The following is a 21,342-nucleotide window of genomic DNA, read 5'->3' on the forward strand; positions in this document are numbered from 1 at the left end:
CACTGCAGCTGCTCCGAGGCCTGCACAGAATTGAGCACTGGAATACTGACAAGGGGTAGGGCTGGTGTGCTAAAGCTGTCACAGCTGACACTGAAGGATAGGTACAAACACCATGCTGGGAGGACTAACCGAGCCCAGTACAGCTGCCAGGCCTGTAATTCCCATCGACCCTGGCACTACATAGTGAGTGGGGAGCAGAATTATGGGGAAACGTTACCAGCACATCCCTGTTATTTCAGGTAGCTTAAATTACAAAAACCATTGCAAAAAGGTAACAAAACCGCCAAAACCTGCCACATGGTGCAAGAGTAGGAGGGCCCTGTGTAAATCACAATTTCACAGAGGGCCTGGGATGCATGAAAGTGCCACCAAACCCTGATTAAAAAAAATCCTTGAAATTGGCCAAATTTACTTGTAAAATTCATTCTGTGCAAACTCTGTGGGATTCAATACTTTGCCACTGTGATGATTTTTAAAAACAAAATAAAATTACAATGATGATTTACACAAGGCCCTATGCATGACAAGATCAGGTCTCAGGATGCTAGGGAACCTGCCATTTTCCAACTGATAGTCTGGGCTGGTTCAGGAAGGGAGCTTTGCTCTATGCTTTGTCTTCTCTGTTTCCTGTCTGCCGTGACCAAAGCAAATGTGCAGCAACGTGCACACCAAGACTTTCTCTCTCTGCCAACTCAACTCCTCCTTCCCCTGGAGGGAAGAAGAAAGTCAATTCATCTGACTCATTTCTTCCTTATTCAGGCCTTCAATGTGGAGCAAGGAGGGTTAAGGACTAGCCCTGCTCATCTTGCACACCATGGGAAGAGGTTCTAGTGCCAGACACACCCACATTCTCCCATGCCTGGGTTGTGCTCCCTTCTTCTATGGGGAAAGAGGAACCCGCCATCCCTCCCCCAGACTGAGAACAAAGATAAAATGCCTGGAGTCCTCCCGGTCCCCTAGGCAAAATGCGGATGTCAATGCTGATCCTAGAGTGTGTAGGTGCATAGGTGCCAATGTAGGAACCTGGCAAGTGGATGCTGGGTCACCCACTGGTGCCTCTCTCTATGTATCTAGGGCACGTATGGGGAACAAAATTAATACTCTGTCAGCTGAAAGGCACCATGACTATGGGGAACTGGGGAAAAAGTTGTATATGATGGCAGGGGCAAAGGATGCCCCCTTCCCTCCCTCTCTCCTCCCCCGCACACAAAAAGTTTTGCTAGAAAGTCCATCCAGAGGTTGTCCTGTCCTTGGGCCAGAGAAGTTACCTGTGCCCAAGCACGAACGAAAGGGAGGTTGGACTGAAGTCCAAAATTGTGAAACCAGCACTTACAGGAAATAAATTTTCTTGGATGTTTGGAGGAAAATATCAGAAAATGAAAACAAGTCTAAGGCAGTTTATTGCGATTGCGAAATCTCTCTCTAGCACGGTCACCACTGCAGGCTCCAGCTCTCTGTTGGTTTTACAAGTGGAGAATTGGTATTTTGCAATCCCATCCTCCAGAGGTGGCTGCCATTAGCAAGAATTTCCTTGTATAACAGTAACATCCCAGTGCAGTGCAGCCAGTTTCATGTGACCCCAGCAATCAGAATACCCCATAAAAGTACCTAGCAAAGAACTGGAACACAAGCCACAAGCTATAAACCTTGTTACATTAACAGAGACTCACTTCCCCCTTCTTTCTTCCTGCTTTCACTGTTTGGAGTCTTTGTTTTTCTAGAGAAAAAGCCCTAGTCATCATTACATAACGCAACAACAAAAACAGCTAAGTAATGGCATCTGATTACATTTTCTTAATAAAGCTACGAGGGACACATTATGCAAGTACCTATTTTTAAGGGAGTGGAGTGTGGGGGCATGGCAGATTCTTCCCCCACCTTATAAAAACTCCTTCATGTCACAGGCTATGCTCAAGCCCCATTCTCTGTCATCTAGTCACTGCACCACGTCACTGCTCTGAAACTCCAAGGGAGGCTCCCAGAGGTGAAATTTGAACAGCGAAAGGTGGAAGTGAAACCTAGGTTAGATGGCTTTTATAGCTAACCATCTGGCCACAAGGTTTCCTCTCACCGTAATCTTATCCTGCACAAGGTCTCATGTCTCAGGCTCTCTTCCTACTACAATTGGTACCAATGACCAGGAGCAGAAAGGCTTTATATCCCTTTCCTGGTCTTTTGAGCCATCCAGTTCTCCAGAAACCAAGGACATTGACTATCAAAAGTTAAAACAATTAAATAAATTAACATCAAGAGCTGAAAAAAAAAATCTACTTTTCAGTTTTGTGCTAGTTTCTACAGATGTATCTTGTGAAGTAGCAGAGATATCATTCCAACTTCTAGCCTGATTCACACTCTGCCTGTTCTCTAAAGCAGTGGCTCTCAACCTTTCCAGACTACTGTACCCTTTTCAATCGTCTGATTTGTCTTGCATCCCCTCCCACCCCCCGTTTCACCTCACTTACAAAATCAGACATAAAAATACAAAAATGTCACTGCACACCATTACTGAAGAATTGCTTGCTTTCCTATTTTTACCAGATAATTATAAAATAAATCAATTGGAATATAAATATTGTACTTTACATTTCACTGTATAGCATATACAGCAATATAAACAAGCCATTGGCTGCATTAAATTTTAGTTTGCACTCACTTTGCTAGTGCTTTTTTCATAGCCTGTTGTAAATCTAGGCAAATATCTAGATGAGTTGATGTACACCCTGAAAGACCTCTGAATACCCCCAGGGTACGTGTACCCATGGTTGAGAACCACTGCTAGAGGCTTACTGTATACCAGGGGTCGGCAACCTACAGCACGCGTGCCAAAGGTGGCACGCGAGCCGATTTTTGATGGCATGCGGCAGCTGGCTGAGTGGCTCAGCTCACCGCCGCTTTGGGGTTCCGGCTGCTGCCCTGTTACCAGCCGGGATCCTGACTGCCGGCCCCACTCAGTGGAATCCCAGGCTTGCAGCAGGCTGAGCAGAGCAGCCCCCCCTAGACTCCAGCCGCTCGGCCCGCTGCCGGCCCGAGCCGCTCGGCCCGGGGTTCCATTCACTCAGCCAGTGGCGGGCTGAGTGGCTCAGTCCACTGCCCGTCTGGGGTGCTGGCAGCACTCAGCCTGTTGCCAGTCTGAGGTTCCGGCTGCCGACCCTGATCAGCCTCCGGCCAGCCTGGTGAGCAGAACCCCAGGCTGGCAACGGGCTGAGGGGGGCCGGCGGCCGGGATCCCGGCTGGCAAGAGCTGGCGGCGGAACCCCAGACCGGCAGCGGGCTGAGCAGGGCCTGGGATCCTTATCTGGGGTTCCAGCCACCATCCCCACTCAGCCCGCTGCCGGTCTGGGGTCCAGCTACTGGCCCTGCTCATCCTGCTGCCAGTCTGGGGTTCCGTCCGCCAGCTCCTGCCAGCTGGGATCCCGGCCGCCAGCCCCCCTCAGCCTGCTACCAGCCTAGGGTCCTGCTCACTCAGGCCGGCAGGAGACTGAGCGGGGCCAGCAGCTGGGACCCCAACTGGCAAGGGGCTGGCAGCCAGAACCCCAGACTGGCAGCAGGCTGAGTGCTGCTGGCACCCCAGATTGGCAGCGGACTGAGCCACTCAGCCCCCTGCCAGCCCCGCTCAGCCCACCACCGGCTGAGTGAATGGAACCCCAGACCGGCAGTGGGCTAAGTGGGGATGGTGGCTGGAACCGCAGACAAGGATCCCAGGCAATGGATAAGATCTGCATTTTCATTTTATTTTAAATGAAGCATCTTAAATATTTTAAAAACCTTATTTACTTTAAATACAATAGTTTATTTATATAATATAGACATGGAGAGAGACCTTCTACAAACGTTAAAATGTATTACTGGCACGCGAAACCTTAAATTACAGTGAACTTGGCACACCACTTCTGAAAGGTTGCCGACCCCTGCTTTATACCCTCAGCTCCAGTATGAGGAGTGGCTGTAGTGACACCCATCAGCCACAGTAACCAAGAGCAACACAAAAACTTTCACTTGAATGCAAATTAACGCCAAGAGGATTCTCTTTCATGCTTTCTTGCTCTACAGAACTCCAGCCTGGTACCCAGACCTGTATACAGCAGAGAATTTAATCAAAAGGGCTACCTCATAAAATCCCATCCGACTCACTCCGTTTATTTTGCCCAAGTGCTAGCAAAGAGAAAGCACTGCTCAGATACTGAATTCAGCCAGAAACCCAAAGAGAATTCTTCCAAGCACCCACATTAAATATTCACAGCAAGATACACATGATATGCTTACAAAGAGAGAGTTTGCAACATAAATAATTTAGGGAAAACATTAGTACAGCTCTGCTATGCCAATGGTGGAGAGTCAGAGCTGCAGAGCTCTGAGAGCGCTCAAGTATGCAACCCTAAGGCCACTGATTCCTTAGCATTTCATCACCTCCAAACATTTTTAATTGGGCTGACACAAATCCACCTCTCCTACAGCATGTAATGATATTTGGTGGTGTAAGTAGGGCAGCAGCCTCTAAAAGGCCATTCAGAGGCACAAACAGCTCCAAGTTGTCAAGTGAAATATTTTTGGAGAAGCCTAACTAATTAAGGCCCAGACAACATTCTGGGTGCATTTGGAAATGCACTTCAAGTGCTGAATGTACCTAGTACACTCATACAGCATAGAGAGAACAGTGGAGAACAGAGCAAAAGCTGAGAGAGGACACACCTGATGACTCACCAAACCCAGAGCAACGCTTTAGACAAGCTGCTAACTTATGATTTCAGGGTTTGTAGGGGCAAGGTTTTCACAGACACAGCCATTAAGGAATATTGCAAGATGGTTTACCGTATCATCTTGCTCTTAATGGAACAAACATACCGGGCTATGTAACAGTCCTAACGTGAAAAAAAGCTATACAACATAGGATTCTCCAGACAAATGACACTTCCTTCAATTGGAGCAATGATAATTCTGTCCTACCATCCAATGATCTTTCAATTCCCTCTTTAAAATCCCCCTGCAACTGATACCTAAAAGAAAATCAACCAATGTATGATGTCCAGGTTAAAGGGCAAATGGGAGCAGCTGACATTCTTTATATTTCTAATTATCAAAAACTTTGCAGCTGCATTTCTAACGTATATTATATATTTGATATCTCTCTCCGAGCCCCGCATGTGTCACTTGTCTCAGACTGCAAGATTCTTGGGGCAGGGACTGGGGCTTCATACGACTTTGTACAATGCCTAATGAGGCTCCATCCCAATCGAGCCCTCCAGGATCTACGGTTATACAAATATTTAATGATGTGAACAGAGCTAATATTGCCCCACAGGGGTCTTGCGAAAGTTAGACCATGTCCACCTCATAAGGCTGTTGTGAAACTGAATTAATAGGTGCTTTGTGATCCTCAGATGGAAGTATAACATACACAAGGAACCACTGCTCTATTTTCTTTCAATTTCTTCATCTCTGCTGCCATTTTGCCTGCTGCCTGTATGAAGCACTACACATCAGTGCTTTACAGAACTGGGTATATTCTACTTCTCGGGTCAAGCATATTTCCAAAGGGTTAAATACACAAAACCACCCCATAGGTGAAAGTGACCTTGACTGAGTTGTCAATTATCCCCACCCACCCACAAGCAAATGACTACTGCTGTTAGAGCAACAAAGAACAAGGAAGTAGAAAGAGTGGTCACATATCCAAGGGCCAGCTGCACACACAGGCCACTGGCAGGGGAAACGTTCTTTAGCAGAAATCAAGAACTAAGACCACAAGTGAGTTATCATCAGCAACTTATGACTGTCTGTGACTAACAAAGTACACAGTAAAATGGTGCAAGGTGACAGCCCTACAGCTGTACAGCATTATGGTTCCTGCTGGAGTATGCAGCTTCTCTCCAGATAAACTGTACCTGCTCTCTTGCAACAAGTCTTTAATCTGAGCCAAAATCCACTCCACCTCTGAGGAAGAATTACACCATGCTTTGCGGGCCTTTCGTAAGGACTGAAGCTCCTGAAGAACCTGCATAAGAGAGAAAACAATATCAGGAAATAAATATATTTTGTTGCATGGGAGTCACTGAGAGCCAGGAGGCACTACTATAAAAAGCAGATGCATAATCCAGACATTTCATTCATAACCCTGACAGTGGCTCTCAGAGCTTCCCTCTCAACAGCATTATAAAACACTAATACAGAAGTGTTCTAAGGACAGGCCTAAACTGAAAGGGGAGCATGATCAACAATTCAGAGGCAGGAAATTAGGTTCTAGGACTCCCTGGTTCAATTCTCTGCTCTCCAGCAAGTCCATCCCTGTTCCCAAGTGCCCACCTGTAAAATACATAATGCCTACTTAAGTCAGGATTTTGCAGAGACCCAAGTGTCAAATCAGCTTAGTGACCTATGCAGCATTCAGGATGCAGTAGCAGTTAGAAAACAGCAAGCAAGATGTCAGGCTACAACAAGAATAGGAAAGTCTAATGCTAGAGACATATGCTGCCACTCTAGAAATCAGACTCGCCTTCAGCTTCACACACACACGTTAGCACAAAGGGGTGCAAGTTACACACTTTGCTAATAGGGACATTTGCACCCAGGGCAAGTGGCATTTCCATCACTACCTTGAAAGGTACCAGTAGATGGCACCTTCCGTTTCGGCTGGGAAACCACAGGCATGCCAGTGGAGGCTGCAGGTGATGTGACATCACTGAGCGTCTAAATTTCCCAATGTCTTGGTGACATGCTCTCGCAGTTTTTGTGCATGGGAGAAGGTGCAGAGACTTTTCAGCAGAGGGCCCTCTGCACTGTATTTCACTCCCTTCTGTGGTACACCAGAGTCTTGTGGGGAGGGGTGGCTTAATATGGCTTCTGGTTTTAAGTATCTGTGTCAGTGGGTAGATGGCATTAATTTACTGAGCACTGACACGATGGTGTTCATCCTGTATGGAAAAGAGACATGGCCATGCACTGCCAAGCTGTCAATGTAAATCAGACTCAAACAATACATACATGATACAGGTAGGTCAACCCTTTGTGTGCTCAGTGATTTTTTTTTAAAAAGACATTTCAACACTTGGTGTGCACCACCAGCAAGACTTCCTGCAGAATTCTGTTCTGAGGAGGCTGATAAATATGGAGAGTTACAGAGTCCCAAACACAGGGGTAGGCAAAGACATTGTTGTGCATATGATGAGACTGAAGGACACCAGTTAGGCCCTGGAAGAACTTAAGAGAACCGTGATTTCTTGTGCCTGTCTGAAGTGAGTTTAATTTGCTTAGCACAGTCACAATGATGAGGTGCAACAGATGTTTTAGGTAACAAAAATCAAGTCTGAGATGTGTCCTTAATATCACGAATCATTAAAATATCTTCAAGCTGGTTACACATGAACATGTTCAGGAATATGCGTCCTTATGTTAGAGTATTTACTAAAGAAACTCACCTAAGCCTGATCTACACTTTAATGTTTTACTGTTATAATCAATTCAGTGATTTTAGCTTTACCAGCATAGTTAAAGTAGTACAACCTCCCTAGAATGGATAAAATTATACTGATATAAAGATGCCTTATACCAGTATAGCTTGCTGAACGGTAATTGCTATACTAGTATAAAGGCACCTGTACACCAGTATAATTGTACTATAGTTGAACTGCAGTTCAGACAAGCCATTTATAAAACTAGTTAATTTCCAAAATTTAACATTTCAAATAAATCTGGTCTTGATTCTAGAGATCCAGACCTGTTTTTATGTCTACAGACATCCACTGTTCCCACGTATGGACCTTAAAGAGCAAGCCATTGGCATTTTACAGTCTCTAAAATGCAAAATCAGACTGTATATTTTATCAACAGCAGCTAATTCAAGAATATCGCCAGTTCAGTGATGCAAGAACCATTTGTATCCCGTGCAATATTTAAAACCAATCTTAGATACAATTAGGATTACTTCATAAATCAATCAAGTTAGTTCACACCACCTCTGAACTGTTGGATGGAAATCTTGTAGAAATAATAATAATAATCTCACTCTTCTGTTACCTGTGTATTGCTTCCACAGAGTTTAACAGTGTGAAAAGTTATTTCTTGCCATTAATCATTTCTATTGTTCATTATATGTATTCCCTCCACCATGAAAACACTTACCAAACATATCACATGAGGGTAAAAAAAGTTTAGCTTATAAAGTTGGACAACAGCATATTGCACAGTCACTCTTATCATACCAATGTTAAAGGTGTCAAATATGTTCATCAGAAACCTTCAGGCCTGTATTAAACTTAGGTTTGATTAGTGTTATTAAACATGTGATTTTTTTTTAATTAGCAACATATCAAATCTCTAAGTTTAAAGTAGAAAATATTTGAAGTAAACTTATCTGGCTTCAGAATCAACAAAACTCCAGATAAAATGAAGTTTGTGAGCTAATCAGGTGTTGGGATGGGATGGGGATTAAAGCCAGAGATTGGGATTCAGGACTCCTGGGTTTTAATCCCAACTTTGCCTCCAATTCTCTGTGGGGTTCCAAAGAAATCATTTAGCCTCTCTGGAGCAGTTTCCTCCACACTTTTAAAATGAGGATAATTTGCTTATTGTACTGTAAAGTCTCAATGTTTGTAAAGTTCTTCAACACTCCTTAATGCAATGTGTCATTATATACATGCAAATTATTACTATCCTCTATATACCAAGTCTGTGAAACATTCTAAAACTATAAACCACATGTAATTGCTTCTATGAAACTCTGCTAACTCCATCCGGAACTTGCTTAGTCAAGTTCCAGTAATTGCTTCTTGGATTTGCAGTGATGAAGTCATGCCTCACTCAATGTGATTTTGATTGCAAAGGATTTTCCCCTTGAATATTCTAGGATATCTGGGCACTAGGGTAAGAGCAGAGGAAGGAGACACAATAAAAGAGCTGCTGGGGAATTTTATCCATGATGAATCAATTGTTTTAAAAACAAAATTAAAAAAAAAAAAGTAGTATTTGGAAGTTTTCCCCTCCTACACAAAGCAACTATGTCACCTTCTCTCCATCTTTCCCACTCTCTCCCCCTACATTGCCAGGTGCTGTCAGGTCATAATAAATAACTTTGGGCAGACTATTAAAAAAAACAACAACCCACAAAAGAGCCCTGAGTTATTGGAACAGTCACTTCCTGCTGTGCTCCAGAAAAGGGTGGGAGTGCCTGAACTTTCCAAAAAATGACGTGTAAGGCCATTTATTACCTGTCCCATCACTGCACTGTATCATATTTAATGTCTGGCTAAATTAGGCCATGTTTTTATTAACGGTTTATTTGTAATGAGAAGGAATGGGAGGTAAGAGGGGTTTTGAGGATCCCAATACTGAAGAACTGCATTGCTAGATGTGATTTACCATATTTGTTCCAGAATGGAGCCAATACAGGAAACTATTCCCCGCACCTGCCCCTCTTCCCCAAACCCTTTTTGTAAGAAATATATAAATATTCCCCAGCAGATATTTAGCAATGATTTTGCAGTAAACCAACCTATGTGCTGAGACCTGCACAGTTACATCTATGAATTTATAATTCAGATCATATATTTAACATAATCCAATAGATAAAAAATGAAAAGGGCAAAAAAAGAAGCATTCAAATAGGAGTTTTACAGAGATCCTGTCCATGGACCTCTAACACTGTTTGGTGGGCATAATTCTCAAAATGCTATAGTCAATATATTAAAAATGAGAGGAAATGTTCACACCATTTACGCCACTGAAGATTTATTTTCCAGCACTCAGCTACATTCCCAGGCCTTTTCCATAGTTAATAAGCACAAATTGGAAAGAACACCTTACATAAGAGATGTTCGACAAAAAGGCCGGTACACAGGATAGCATGAGTGGAGGGTATGGTTTCAGAAGCAGAGCATGCTAAAGGGTTTATTTGGTTAGTTGATCTCAAAAGCAGGGCATTTACACATGGTCATCCATGCATGCCATTTTGATTAAATAAAGTTGCTTTTCTTTTGCAGTTGACACAGAACTAAGGGAGGGGAGGGGGGATTTTTAAATGCACAAGTGGGAATTAAGTGCCCAATATCTATTATCTTTCAATGAGATTTGGGTGCCTTTATTGCCCTTTGTGCCTCTGAAAATCTCACACCAGATTTAGGGAATTGCCAGGAGACAACTGTCCAGCCAATAAAACATTATATATACACACTTATCAACCTGAAATCTAGCCAATGAGTTAAAAAGTAATTCCAGATCGTACACCAGCTCCTTCCCTTCCACTGCCAGTTTATGTACAATTTCTCATTCATTTTGTAACTTTTTCCTCTCCCCTATCCCTGTTTTAATGACCCAGGAGAAAGACACTGACTGTGTTTCACAGTTTCCCTCTATAAAGTACTGTGAAACAAACAGAATAAACTAGAAAGATAATTTCCTTTCTAATCTTTCAGTTAATGATCATAAGTATTACTTGTAATAGCAGTAACATTTTTCAGACAGAAATGTTATTTACATACACAATTACCGAATACACTGTTTCCCAAGGATTTTAGGAACTGGGATGGGGATGCGTCATGTTATCTCTACATATGCCTCACGAAGAAATCTGGATGTTTATTTCAAATACATTGTAAAGTTGCCAATTGTGGTTCTCACCTATGGTTTAGTTAATGGTCTGTGGGGTGGAGAAGAAGGAGTTACTGGAAAATATTACTTTAGGGAAATGGAGATGAAAAGTTCTCAACAGACTTGATCCAAAGCCCATATAAAACCAATGTAAAGACTCCCACTGGCTTCAGTCCCTATCTGAAGGTCTTCTAAGCTGCTTGTCACCAGGGTATCTCAACACGCTTTACTAAGGACATAAATATCATTATTGTTGTTTTAAAGAGAAGGAAGTTGAGAAACTGAATTATTTGCTGCAAATCACAAAGCAAATTAGTGGTAAAATTTCAGTAGGAGTAGAATCCAGGTCTCCTGACTCCCAGCACTATCCTATCAACTGAACCCCGACACAAATACAGCAGGCTAGCTGATGGAAAAGCTGGACTGAAGATCTTAGACAGTTTTAAAATGACTGATATCAACCAGCTTCTAAAGGATTTAAGTCCAATAAATAAAAATACATTGTTATGCACCCTTCAGGAATAGAAAGGCACAAGATTTGCTGAGACAGGTTTGGGGCTATTACATATAAACACAAACAACCATGCTGCAATGTGTAATCATGTCAGAAGCCACAAGAAGCCCACATTTCTTGCTCTCTGCAGTGAATCCATGACTGATTTGCTTTGATGAATCACACAAGACAGTACCAGAAGAGAAAAGAGCACAGCCAGGCTCCATAACAAAGAGCTCTCTCTTCATCAGCAATGCTCACAGCCCCATCTACAGGCCATTGGATGAACTGCTACACCACTGACAACACAGTGCCTTCACACCTTAGATAAGAAATGGAACTTCTGAAACTGGCAAAAATCACCTAAGTTTCACTCTACTGCTACTAGCAGGACTGCAAAGCAGCATGGGCAGAAGCATCAGAAGTACTGGTGTGACATTCCTATGCAGGTTTTTCCCCTAGGATGATTTAAAAATTGCTGGGGAGAAAAAAAGAGATTCCTATAATTACATGTAAGGCTAAGATTTTTGTCATGGTTATTTTTAGTAAAAGTCACAGACAAGTCACAGGCAATAAACCATAATTCACGGAAGCCGTGACCTGTCTGTGATTTTTGCTGCTGTGGCTCTATGGTTCCCCTCACCACTGTGGTGGCTGGGAGCTGTGAGGTTCCTCTTCTCCCTGTGGCAGCCGGAAGCTGCAGGGCCCATGGTGGCTGGAAGTTGCAGGGTGACCATATTTCCCAAAGAGAAAATGGGACACCCCCCCGCCACTTGTCTGAGGTGTCCCCCTTCCCTTCCCCCGTGCAAGGCTGTCACCCATCACTGGAACCCCAAGGAGGTCCCCCTCAGTAGTCTGTCACCTGTCGCTGGAACCCTGCCAGGGCCCGCTGGCTTCCAGCTCCAGAGTGCCTCAGCCCCTGGGGCTGAAGCAGAGAATGTCATGGAGGTCTCTGGAAGTCACGGATTCTGTGACATAAACCAAACCATAATTATATGTGAACTGAAACTTCTGATATAAACTAGCCAATCTTTCACACAGATATTCCAAGTCAGGCCTTGCAAGGCATGTCAGTTTCTCAGTCTTTCCATGAGATTTGTTAATAAAGCACAGAAGCAGTTACACAGCAAGGAAAGAGGCAGCGCCTGAAGAGTTAATCAAATTGCACTTACCCCAAACTGCTGATTTTTGTAGGACACCAGCAGCTCTCTGACTTTCTCTAGAAATAAATACAATTACATGGTTTAAACAACAGGTAATGAGGAGCTAATATAATTCCCATTTCACACAGAGAAATGGAACCTTCCTATCTTTAAGGAACCAGTGAGCTATTCTCTCCAAAATGACCCCCCTTGGGCAAGCAATTTACATACTGTTCAATGCTTACTCAAGGCCTAAACAGTGAAATGCAGAGATTATATAAATCCACACCTGGCAATTCTTTGATTATACCAGATTAGCAGTTCTCAGTCTCTTCAGTTCAATACAGGAATTGCCATACCGGATCAGACCAGTGGTCCACCTAGTCCACTATTTTGTTTCCAACAGTGACCACTTCTGGATGCTACAGAGGAAGGTGCAAGAAACCCTGTCATAAACAACTACGAAATAACCTGCCCATAGGAAGAGATGTCTTCTATACCTGACAGTTAGCAGTTATCTTGTGCCTTGAAGCATGAGGGTTTCTAGCCCTTATAATTTTGTTTTAAGTCCTATGTAATGCAACTGCGGACCTCATAAACATACAGTCCTTTTTGTATTCCTACTAAACTCCTGACATCGAGGATATATTGTGGCAACAAATTCCACAGGCCAATTATGTAAGTCAAAAAGTATTTCTTTTCATCAGTTTTAAATGTTTGTCTACCTCTGCACCTCTTCTGTTTCTATTGCATCTCTGAGAGAAGATGACCAGAAATGAAGATAGTGTTCTGGCTGAAGATGTAACAGTTCTTCCTGCATTTGTTATCACTGAGTTTTATCTGCCATTGGGCTGCCCAATCACCTGGCTTTGATTAGGTCTTCTTGGAATTCTTCAAAGTATTTTCTAGTTTTAACTATCTTAAACAATTTAATCATATTAGGACATGTCTACACTAGAAACGTGAGTCGACCTGCGAGGTCAACTTTCAACCATCGCAGTAATCGCTACTATGTCCAGACTACCCTTCTCCTGTCGGTGGTGTGCGTCCTCTTCAGGTGTGTTTCCACCGACTTAAGAGGAACAGTGTGCTCTCAGCTCCACATGTAGCTTCCTGCTGGAAACCCAGCAGCTGCCCTGAGCCTGGGGGTGGGGGCCAGACGAGGAGGATAGCCAGGCTCCCAGCAGCAGGGAGCTTCCTTGCAGCACCAGGGCTCCCCACAGGGAGCGGAAAGCCTCCAGTAGAAGCCTGGCTGGCAGTAGGGAGCCGGGCGGGCACAGCCCAGCTTAGAGCAGGGAGCCCAGGCAGCAGCTGGGCTGGGAGCAGAGAGCCAGGGGGCAGCCAGGTTCCAAGTGGGGAGCAGGTGAGCACATGGAGCCATGAAATTGACAACAATGACAGCCAATAGCCCACGTAAGTTATGCAGTGTCTACATGGACACTGCATCACCCTAACTACACAGACATAAGCCCTAGGCCTCTCATGGAGGTGAAGTTATGATGTTGGTATAGTGGAGCACTTACATCAGCAGAAGCAAGGCTGTAGTGTGTACACTGACATAATTAGGTCGACATAAGCTGCCTTACGTCGACCTAACTCTGTAGTGTAGACCAAGCCTGAGTCTCAAAGAATAGGATGTTGGCTCCTTCAGCCAATACCCTCTGTCTCCTGGTCACTTTACCCACACAAGACCACCAAGTAATGTAGACTAAGTTTACAACTGAGAGGCAGGGTCTGAAAGCAGACCAACTGATAAAAAAAAAAAATCAAAGTCAAGAAGGGTTCATTTAGTCTTACCTCCCATATTAACACAGGTCATAGAATTTCAGCCAGTAATTCCTGAATCAAGCCCCTAACTTCTGGTTGAGAGAGCATCTGTCTGAAGCTCTATTAGATTGTGACCCCTAGATTCAATTTCATGCAGAGATTGGTATATTGATAAACCCTGCACCCAACATTCTTCCTCTTAATCTATTTTTTTCAGGAGGCATTAGAATGATTCTGCTGTGAGAACTGCTTCTACCTTTTCAGCTACTATTCACTACTCAACACTTCCCATAACTATAATACTGTTCAATTACACAAAACTGCTACTGATCCAGATCTCTTTTCAGAAGGCAGAAGAGCTGATTCAATAGAACATAACATAAGAATGGCCATACCGGGTCAGACCAAAGGTACATCTAGCCCAGTATCCTGTCTACAGACAGTGGCCAATGCCAGGTGCCCCAGCGGGAGTGAACCTAACAGGCAATGATCAAGTGATCTCTCTCCTGCCATCCATCTCCATCCCTCTGACAAACAGAGGCTAGGGACACCATTCCTTACCCATCCTGGCTAATAGCCATTAATGGACTTAACCACCATGAATGTATCCAGTTCTCTTTTAAATGCTGTTATAGTCCTAGCCTTCACAACCTTCTCAGGTAAGGAGTTCCACAAGTTGACTGTGCGCTGCGTGAAGAAGAACTTCCTTGTATTTGTTTTAAACTTGCTGCCTATTAATTTCATTTGGTGACCCCTAGTTCTTGTATTATGGGAATAAGTAAATAACTTTTCCTTAGAAGAAGGAGCTAGACCAGGCTGAACAGCATGTGTCTGCAGCTAAGCAGGAAAATGCAGAAGAGAGATAGGACTATAGCTGAAATTGACTAAAAATTCCTTCTTTAGAGAGGTGACTTGGCCAGCTGGGAAGTTCAGTCTAACACTCGACTTAAGCCAACAGTTAGACAGACACAGGACTAGAAAAAAAGAATTAGAGTGACAGACAACTGAGGTGCATCTGATCTGCTGGTGTCCTCTCTCTTTGAAGGTGTCTCCTGCTACTAAGAGGATTGATGATATATACCTGAGGCCTGATTTTTTTTATTTTATTTTTTTTAAATAGAATGGACTCCTATTTTGCATTCACTTTTATGGAGGCCAACTGACATCACTTAGAAGATTATCTGATCATGCCCATTCAATAGAAAGACACTGCAGAGACCCCTAGACTAAATAGGTGATCTAGGCTTTTCAGAAGTGTAGTGGGGAGAATGGCATTAGAGTGGAATTTGAAATTAACCCTTAGATTTACAGTCAGAGGTTGAAACCTGGTTTGATTCCAATCTAATACATATTACCCTTATGGTACTGGGGTTTCCACTGCTAAGAACAGTGATTGTGCTGAAATCCAGACAGCTGGTATGAAAAAAGTCAGACCCACCAAGAACCATCAAAGCCCCAAACAGCAATTGCACCACTTGTGCTAAGGGAGTGTAACAGGATGGCCTACCCCTTTAAGGTCCAGGAGGCCCAGGGCTGCCAGCCCTGTTTAATTAGCCCCGCCCTCCCACACCTGAGCTGGGTGTAGGACTTAAAAGGAAGAAGCCCAGCAGTTATGGGCTGATTGTAAAGAACAGCAGAGTAACAGAAGTAGAGTTAATGCCTGTGGTGAGTCCCTAGAACAGGGGGCCAGGCTTCAGGGAGGCAGAGAAATGGGGAGCTGAAAAGAAACCTAAGAGGGACAAGAGGTTCAAGATTATGGGGTGGAGGGTGCAAGGTTCTTTGCAGCATTTAATTTAGCGTGTAATTTTGGATTTCTACTGAAGAACCCAAAGAGAAGCCCTGAAACTTGCTATTTTGTGAAAGAAGAATATGATTATTAAATTCTGTTTGATTTGAAAGGACTTCATGCTGGCCCAGGGCTAAGCTGAGCAAAAGGACTTTGAAGAAGCCATGTGGGAGAAGCCAGCTTGGGGCCTGACCACTTACAGCTGGACTTCAATACCCCAGAAGGGCATTAAACTTTTAAATGACCTGGCTGGAGGATTAGGTCATGGAGGACCCAGACAGAGACAGGCCATCACAGGACCAATTAAGTGACTAAGGGGAAAGCTCAGCAACACCACACCTCATCACAAGGAGGTGCCAGTTGGTGAGTAACTTCTGTGCATGGGATGCTTGCTCTGGGGGTGGAAGCCTATAACAGGGAGTATATCCATCAAGTGGCAGTAGCAGCAGTGCTTGTATGTTCTTTAGGCTCCCAGCTACTAGAAGAAGACAGTGATCCAACTCAGATACTCTGTCACTGTTTCCCAGACACCCACCATGAAGCTCCTTGTGTTTCTGATAGCCCGGTGGTTGTGGGTTCTGAGCCTCCTCTGAGTCACTGTCCATCTCTGTCTCCGTTGCTGCTGTCTCCAACTCCTCATTCTGCTCTTCTTCACATTCTCTAGCCAGACTATTACCCAGCTGACGGCTCCAGTATGTCCGCCGTAGCCACTCCAGCACCACATCACAACCTGAAGGCAAACACAGCATCACACACATTTGTTCCCTCTTTATGCCAGAGAAATTCACTATTTATTAGAATAGAGCAGGCACTTGCTTAATCTGCACTAGTGACTAACATCTTTTGAGAGCTACTGAATTCAGAGATGAAATAATACAAACGCTATGGATAATGTGACCTGCTGCTAAGAAAGGAAGTGTCTTCTGACTAAACAGCCAAGACACAAAGACAGCGCCGGGGTGTGTGTCAGCTGTCACCTTGTTAGATTCTAAACCCAGATGATTTGTCCAAGCATTGGAAGTTTTGAAAACTGATCAGATTCTTGTACTGTACCCATCACTGTAGTATTCAAGCACCTAATTATAGTGCGTGTTACCTATGCAAAGACTATAAACATACAATTTGCCTGACAACCTTTTTTCTAGTCACTATCTCACTGCTATAACCACTTGGAAGAATTCAGCATCTACTCCAGCTTAGACCTGTGGTTCTCAACCTTTTTGGGCTCAAGATCCATTTGCCAGTGTTTATCACCTGTTGTGACCCAGTAAATAGTCTGGGGGTAGAGGCCCTGGGGTGGTTTTAGTCAGGCCCTGCCCTCCTGGAGGGGTGTGTCCTGTCCAGCACTCACTCCACAGTGTCAGCTCCTGTGCTGTGGGGCTGGCTGGGCTTGGCTCTCCGCTCTAGGCTTTGCAACCTCAGGGGTTGCAGCACTGCTCAGGTTTGGCCCCATCCCCGACTGGTCCAAATTTGTGAGAGTGGAGTTGTGACCTGTCTCATGGGGTTGCAGTGCCACTCACTCAAATTTGGTCTACCTGGACTGCTGTTGTCATGATGGCTGGGCCAGACCCGAGTGGTGCTAGGACCCCCAGAGGCTACAGGGCCTGGAGCAGGGAGGTGAGCCCAGCCAGCCTGTGGGACAGGAGCTGCTACCTGACCTTTAGAAACATTCTGGTGATCAAATTTAGGGTCCTGACCCAAAGGTTAAGAAACCCTGGATTGGATAACTTGTCTTCTAGCAAAAATCCCTTTCTATCTAGCACCTCAATAATTAAACCAAAGTTTGCAGACTTGGATACGTACACTGACACTCAGGCTGCTTATGCAGAGGTGCTGAAACTATCACTGCTCACTATCAGTGAGACTGATAGTGGGTGCTGCCAATTCTGAGCACCTCTGAAATCAGAGCTCTTAATCTAAGTCCCTCTATGTAGATTTAAGTGCTAGAATTTGAACACACAAGTCCAACAATCTTGTTTTTAAATCTATTAATTTCTGCTTTACAGGAGTAATCCCAGCATCCTTGCCCCACTCCATCAGTAAGGAATGGCAGACAGAAGGGGTTCAGGGGCACTTACAACATGCTACCCAGTTTTCAGTTACCATAAAATGGTGCCAGCTACATTTAAAAAAAAAAGGAATGTGTCATTCCTTCCCTTAAAAGCAATGGATCCGTAGTCCTTTCCCTCCCTTCCTCCACATGCCTTTCAGCTGGCTTGCGAGGCTTTTCAGTTTGATTCTTATCTTGAGTTTTAGATTCCCCCTTTCTCTTCTCCCAAAACAGGAAGCTTTGGAGGGAAAGGGCCTGCCTCCTTCATTCCCTCAGTCTCTTGACCTCTTTCCCCCTTCCGTGATCCTTTCACCCACACCACTCTGCTGTCCCCAGCCTAAGGCCTCATTTCCCCTTTAGCCAGGTAACCCTCTGTAGCATCCCACTTCCCAGATTCTCCTCCTCCCCCCACCCCAGTGACAGCCTCCCTCCAGTCACAGGCATGCCTGTCACACTCATCTGGCAAGGCCCTCCTTGCCAAGCCCTCTGGGGCTGCTGCCACATCTGTCTCTACATTGACCTCTCCTGGGAGTTTACGGATCTGCTCTCTGCTACCATGGTAGGGTGACCAGATGAGAGGGAGAAAATATTGGGACACATAGGGGTGCGGGGTGTCCACCAGTGGAGTGCAAAAAAAAAAAGGCAAGTGCTGCTGGCAGAGTGAAATATCTGGATGTCTGGTCACCCTATACCATGGAGACTGCAAACCCATGTCCAACAGCACCACTTAGTGGAATACTGAGAACAGCACCTGGGAACAGCAGCAGAAATACAACAACCAGCAGCTCCCAGAAACATAAAAGCTCCTTAGGTACAGACTGTACCTGTGTGTACCTGCCTCTCACCTTTTCGGCAGGCAACTAGCTGAGGCAGTTTCCCATGGGTCAGATCATGGCGAAGGTTCACAATCCAAATTGGGATGTTCATCTTAGAAAGAATCACAAAATTACTATACAAGGCATTACATTTAATTACAGCCAGACATGCAGGCAAACAGCCACCCAGACAAGACAGAACTCAGAGTGTAAAAATTCCTCACAGCCGGTGACATTCTCCTATGCAATCCTGGCTGCCTAGAACAGCCTTCCTTCATCTGTGCCTCACCCATTCTTCAGTTCATTACAAGCCTCAGCTGAAGGTACCGTCCCCCGTACCTTCACCTCACCATTTCTCTCCCTCTGCTACTTTTCTTGTGACTTTAAAGTGACACAACCATTTCTATATCTAGTCAGTTAGATGTAACTTCAGATCATACACCAGCCCCAAGTACCAGTTTGTTTTTATACTCAATTACAAAATACATGTAAGTATTTTTCCTCTCCAACACTTTGTTAGAGACCAAGCCCAGCAACAGGGGATGGTCACTGACCAAGAGAAAAACAGTAAAAACTGACTGCACAAAATACACTGCAAGCAATTCTCCCCTCCCTCATCTTTCCATTCTCAGGATTGAATATTATCTGCAACAAAGTAGGTAACACTTTTCAGACAGAGGTGTGATTTACACCAGGGTCCCTTTAATTACACAAGTTAATCCTGTGAAATCTTTTGAGTCAATTTGTTTTAAAGACATTACAACATATTATATTAAACTCTGACTTCCCTTAAGAATAAGATCTGAGGGGGCAGAGAGTTGAGTATTTTGATGCTTGTCTGGGTAAGGGAGACATTTTATTCTGTCCCTGAAAATTAAAGTGGTCCAGAACCATGAAAGTTAAATATCAAACAGACATGGGCCCTGTGTGCAAGGCAGGGTAGTACCTACAGTGTAGTCTCAGAACTGACCAGACAAGCATTTAACTGACACTTTCATCACTTTCCCCTGGAAATTGTTCAGTAATAGGAAGGACACCACTACCACAGGAGTTCTCTTGCCATTCAGCTCAAGTTTCTTTTGCTTAGTTTGATCCCATTACTATAGCTGAATCCTGAGCTTTTGTATTCATGGTGAGGGGGAAGAAGATCCACTTCTCTCCTCTGAAGCTATCCAGTTCAAAAGGAGACTGAACACAGCCACATCAGTGTTGCACAGGGATTATGGCTAGATTAGCCATTGCCCTCCAGTGAGATTTCAACACTGGGCTTAAATTCAAAAGGATTTTATACTAGCCCATATCTAGCCACAGCTCAATATCCAAGAGATGCAAGTACATATATTTTGGGGTGGGGGGGAGAAGACGTGCTATGTGTGTCAGGGAAATCTACATAATCAGAGCTGTGTCGTCGTCTTAGGAATAGGTTCTCCTTGCTCCCCAAACAATATTCATGAAAATAATTCTATTTATTAATCCTAATCTAATTTAAATGCACACACAATCAATGTTTTAGATGTAAACTACTTTGAGTTATAACATTTAATTGCTCAGATTAGGGTGGATTTTGATTTAAATTAAAGCATTTTAAATCACCACACACACACACAACCTTGCTTTAAATCTTTTAGTTTATTTTCCTAAAAAAAAAAATTGACTTTCAGTGGCTGGTAACCATGAAAACGTTAATTTACAACTAAATATCTTTATACTACATTTGGTACTCTTTTTTCCCCACCCCACCGAGGAGGCTATGTCCTTCCTCAAACGCTAAATCATTTTAGCTGGCAAGAGCTAGGCAACAAGTAGCCAAACATTTTAACATACAACAGACAAACATCACTGACAATTAGACATCCTCATATATGTTGTCTACGTGCACATGTAAAGCAGCAAAGAACTCTTATCAAAAGTACCTCTTTAGCTAGTCGTCTCAGGGGAATGTTGACAATTTTCTGCTTCCGCTCTGTGATTAGATTCACAAACCTGTGCGGAGGTTACAAGCAAGAGAAGAGTATTTCAAAGATTAAAAATAGCTATCAGAAAACCTGACACTCATGGGGAGAGTTAACCCCCACATTCAACTGGGCTATTGCTGTCAGGGAGCTACACAATGGAATTGCTCAACAGTATACTGCACTCCCCCAGAGACTAAAAGGTCTTTGCACGGTTGGAAAAGGATAGTCTTACCTTACAAGAGCCAGACCATATGAAAGGACCAGTTCATGAGATCTCAGGTTACCAGATGTATCCAGGATTTTACAGCGAATCAGATCTGCAGTGCAATCCACAGCTAAAGGCATTCTGTGCCCATACCTAGAGATAGGGAAAGCATGACAAACATTTTTATACCATTCCCATTAAAAAGGGGAAAACTGCAAGAAGTTAGTTGCCTTAAGGTCTTCCTGCTGGATTCATATCCTAGTCCATGTAAAATATCAGTTCACAGCACAAAATCACTGAACATTCTGCTTATGAGCAGAATAAAGTAACTTGCAAGTGTTGGATGGCGATGCAATGACACTGAGGGGTTGGAAAAACAGGGGTGCTGTGAGCCAAGACGGAAGTTGGCAGTTCTCTGTAACTTGGACAGTAGGATTAGTGTGGGTTAGAATTGAGGTGTACTTCCAGAGTTTCAGGGGAGGTGGTTCCCCCAAGAAAGCCAGCAGGGAGTGCTGCAAGTCAAGGCTAAAGTGCATCAGCAGAGCTTGCACG

The 21,342-nt window shown here is 44.0% G+C and overlaps 1 protein-coding gene across 3 annotated transcripts in view; it reads right to left on the bottom strand.

Moving 5' to 3' along the window:
- Positions 1-21,342, bottom strand: part of LAS1L (LAS1 like ribosome biogenesis factor) — a 57,758-nt gene that overhangs the window by 35,184 nt on the left and 1,232 nt on the right. For all 3 annotated transcript variants that reach the window (XM_045031366.1, XM_045031367.1, XM_045031364.1), the window contains exons 2-7: positions 20,818-20,943; positions 20,544-20,613; positions 18,661-18,742; positions 16,301-16,495; positions 12,243-12,289; positions 5,882-5,991 (exon numbers count right to left, since the gene is read on the bottom strand). In XM_045031366.1, coding sequence (XP_044887301.1) covers positions 5,882-5,991; positions 12,243-12,289; positions 16,301-16,495; positions 18,661-18,742; positions 20,544-20,613; positions 20,818-20,943 — 630 coding nt within the window. The remainder of the gene's footprint in view (positions 1-5,881; positions 5,992-12,242; positions 12,290-16,300; positions 16,496-18,660; positions 18,743-20,543; positions 20,614-20,817; positions 20,944-21,342) is intronic.

Source organism: Mauremys mutica, chromosome 9, assembly GCF_020497125.1.
Source record: "Mauremys mutica isolate MM-2020 ecotype Southern chromosome 9, ASM2049712v1, whole genome shotgun sequence".
NCBI lineage: Eukaryota > Metazoa > Chordata > Testudines > Geoemydidae > Mauremys > Mauremys mutica.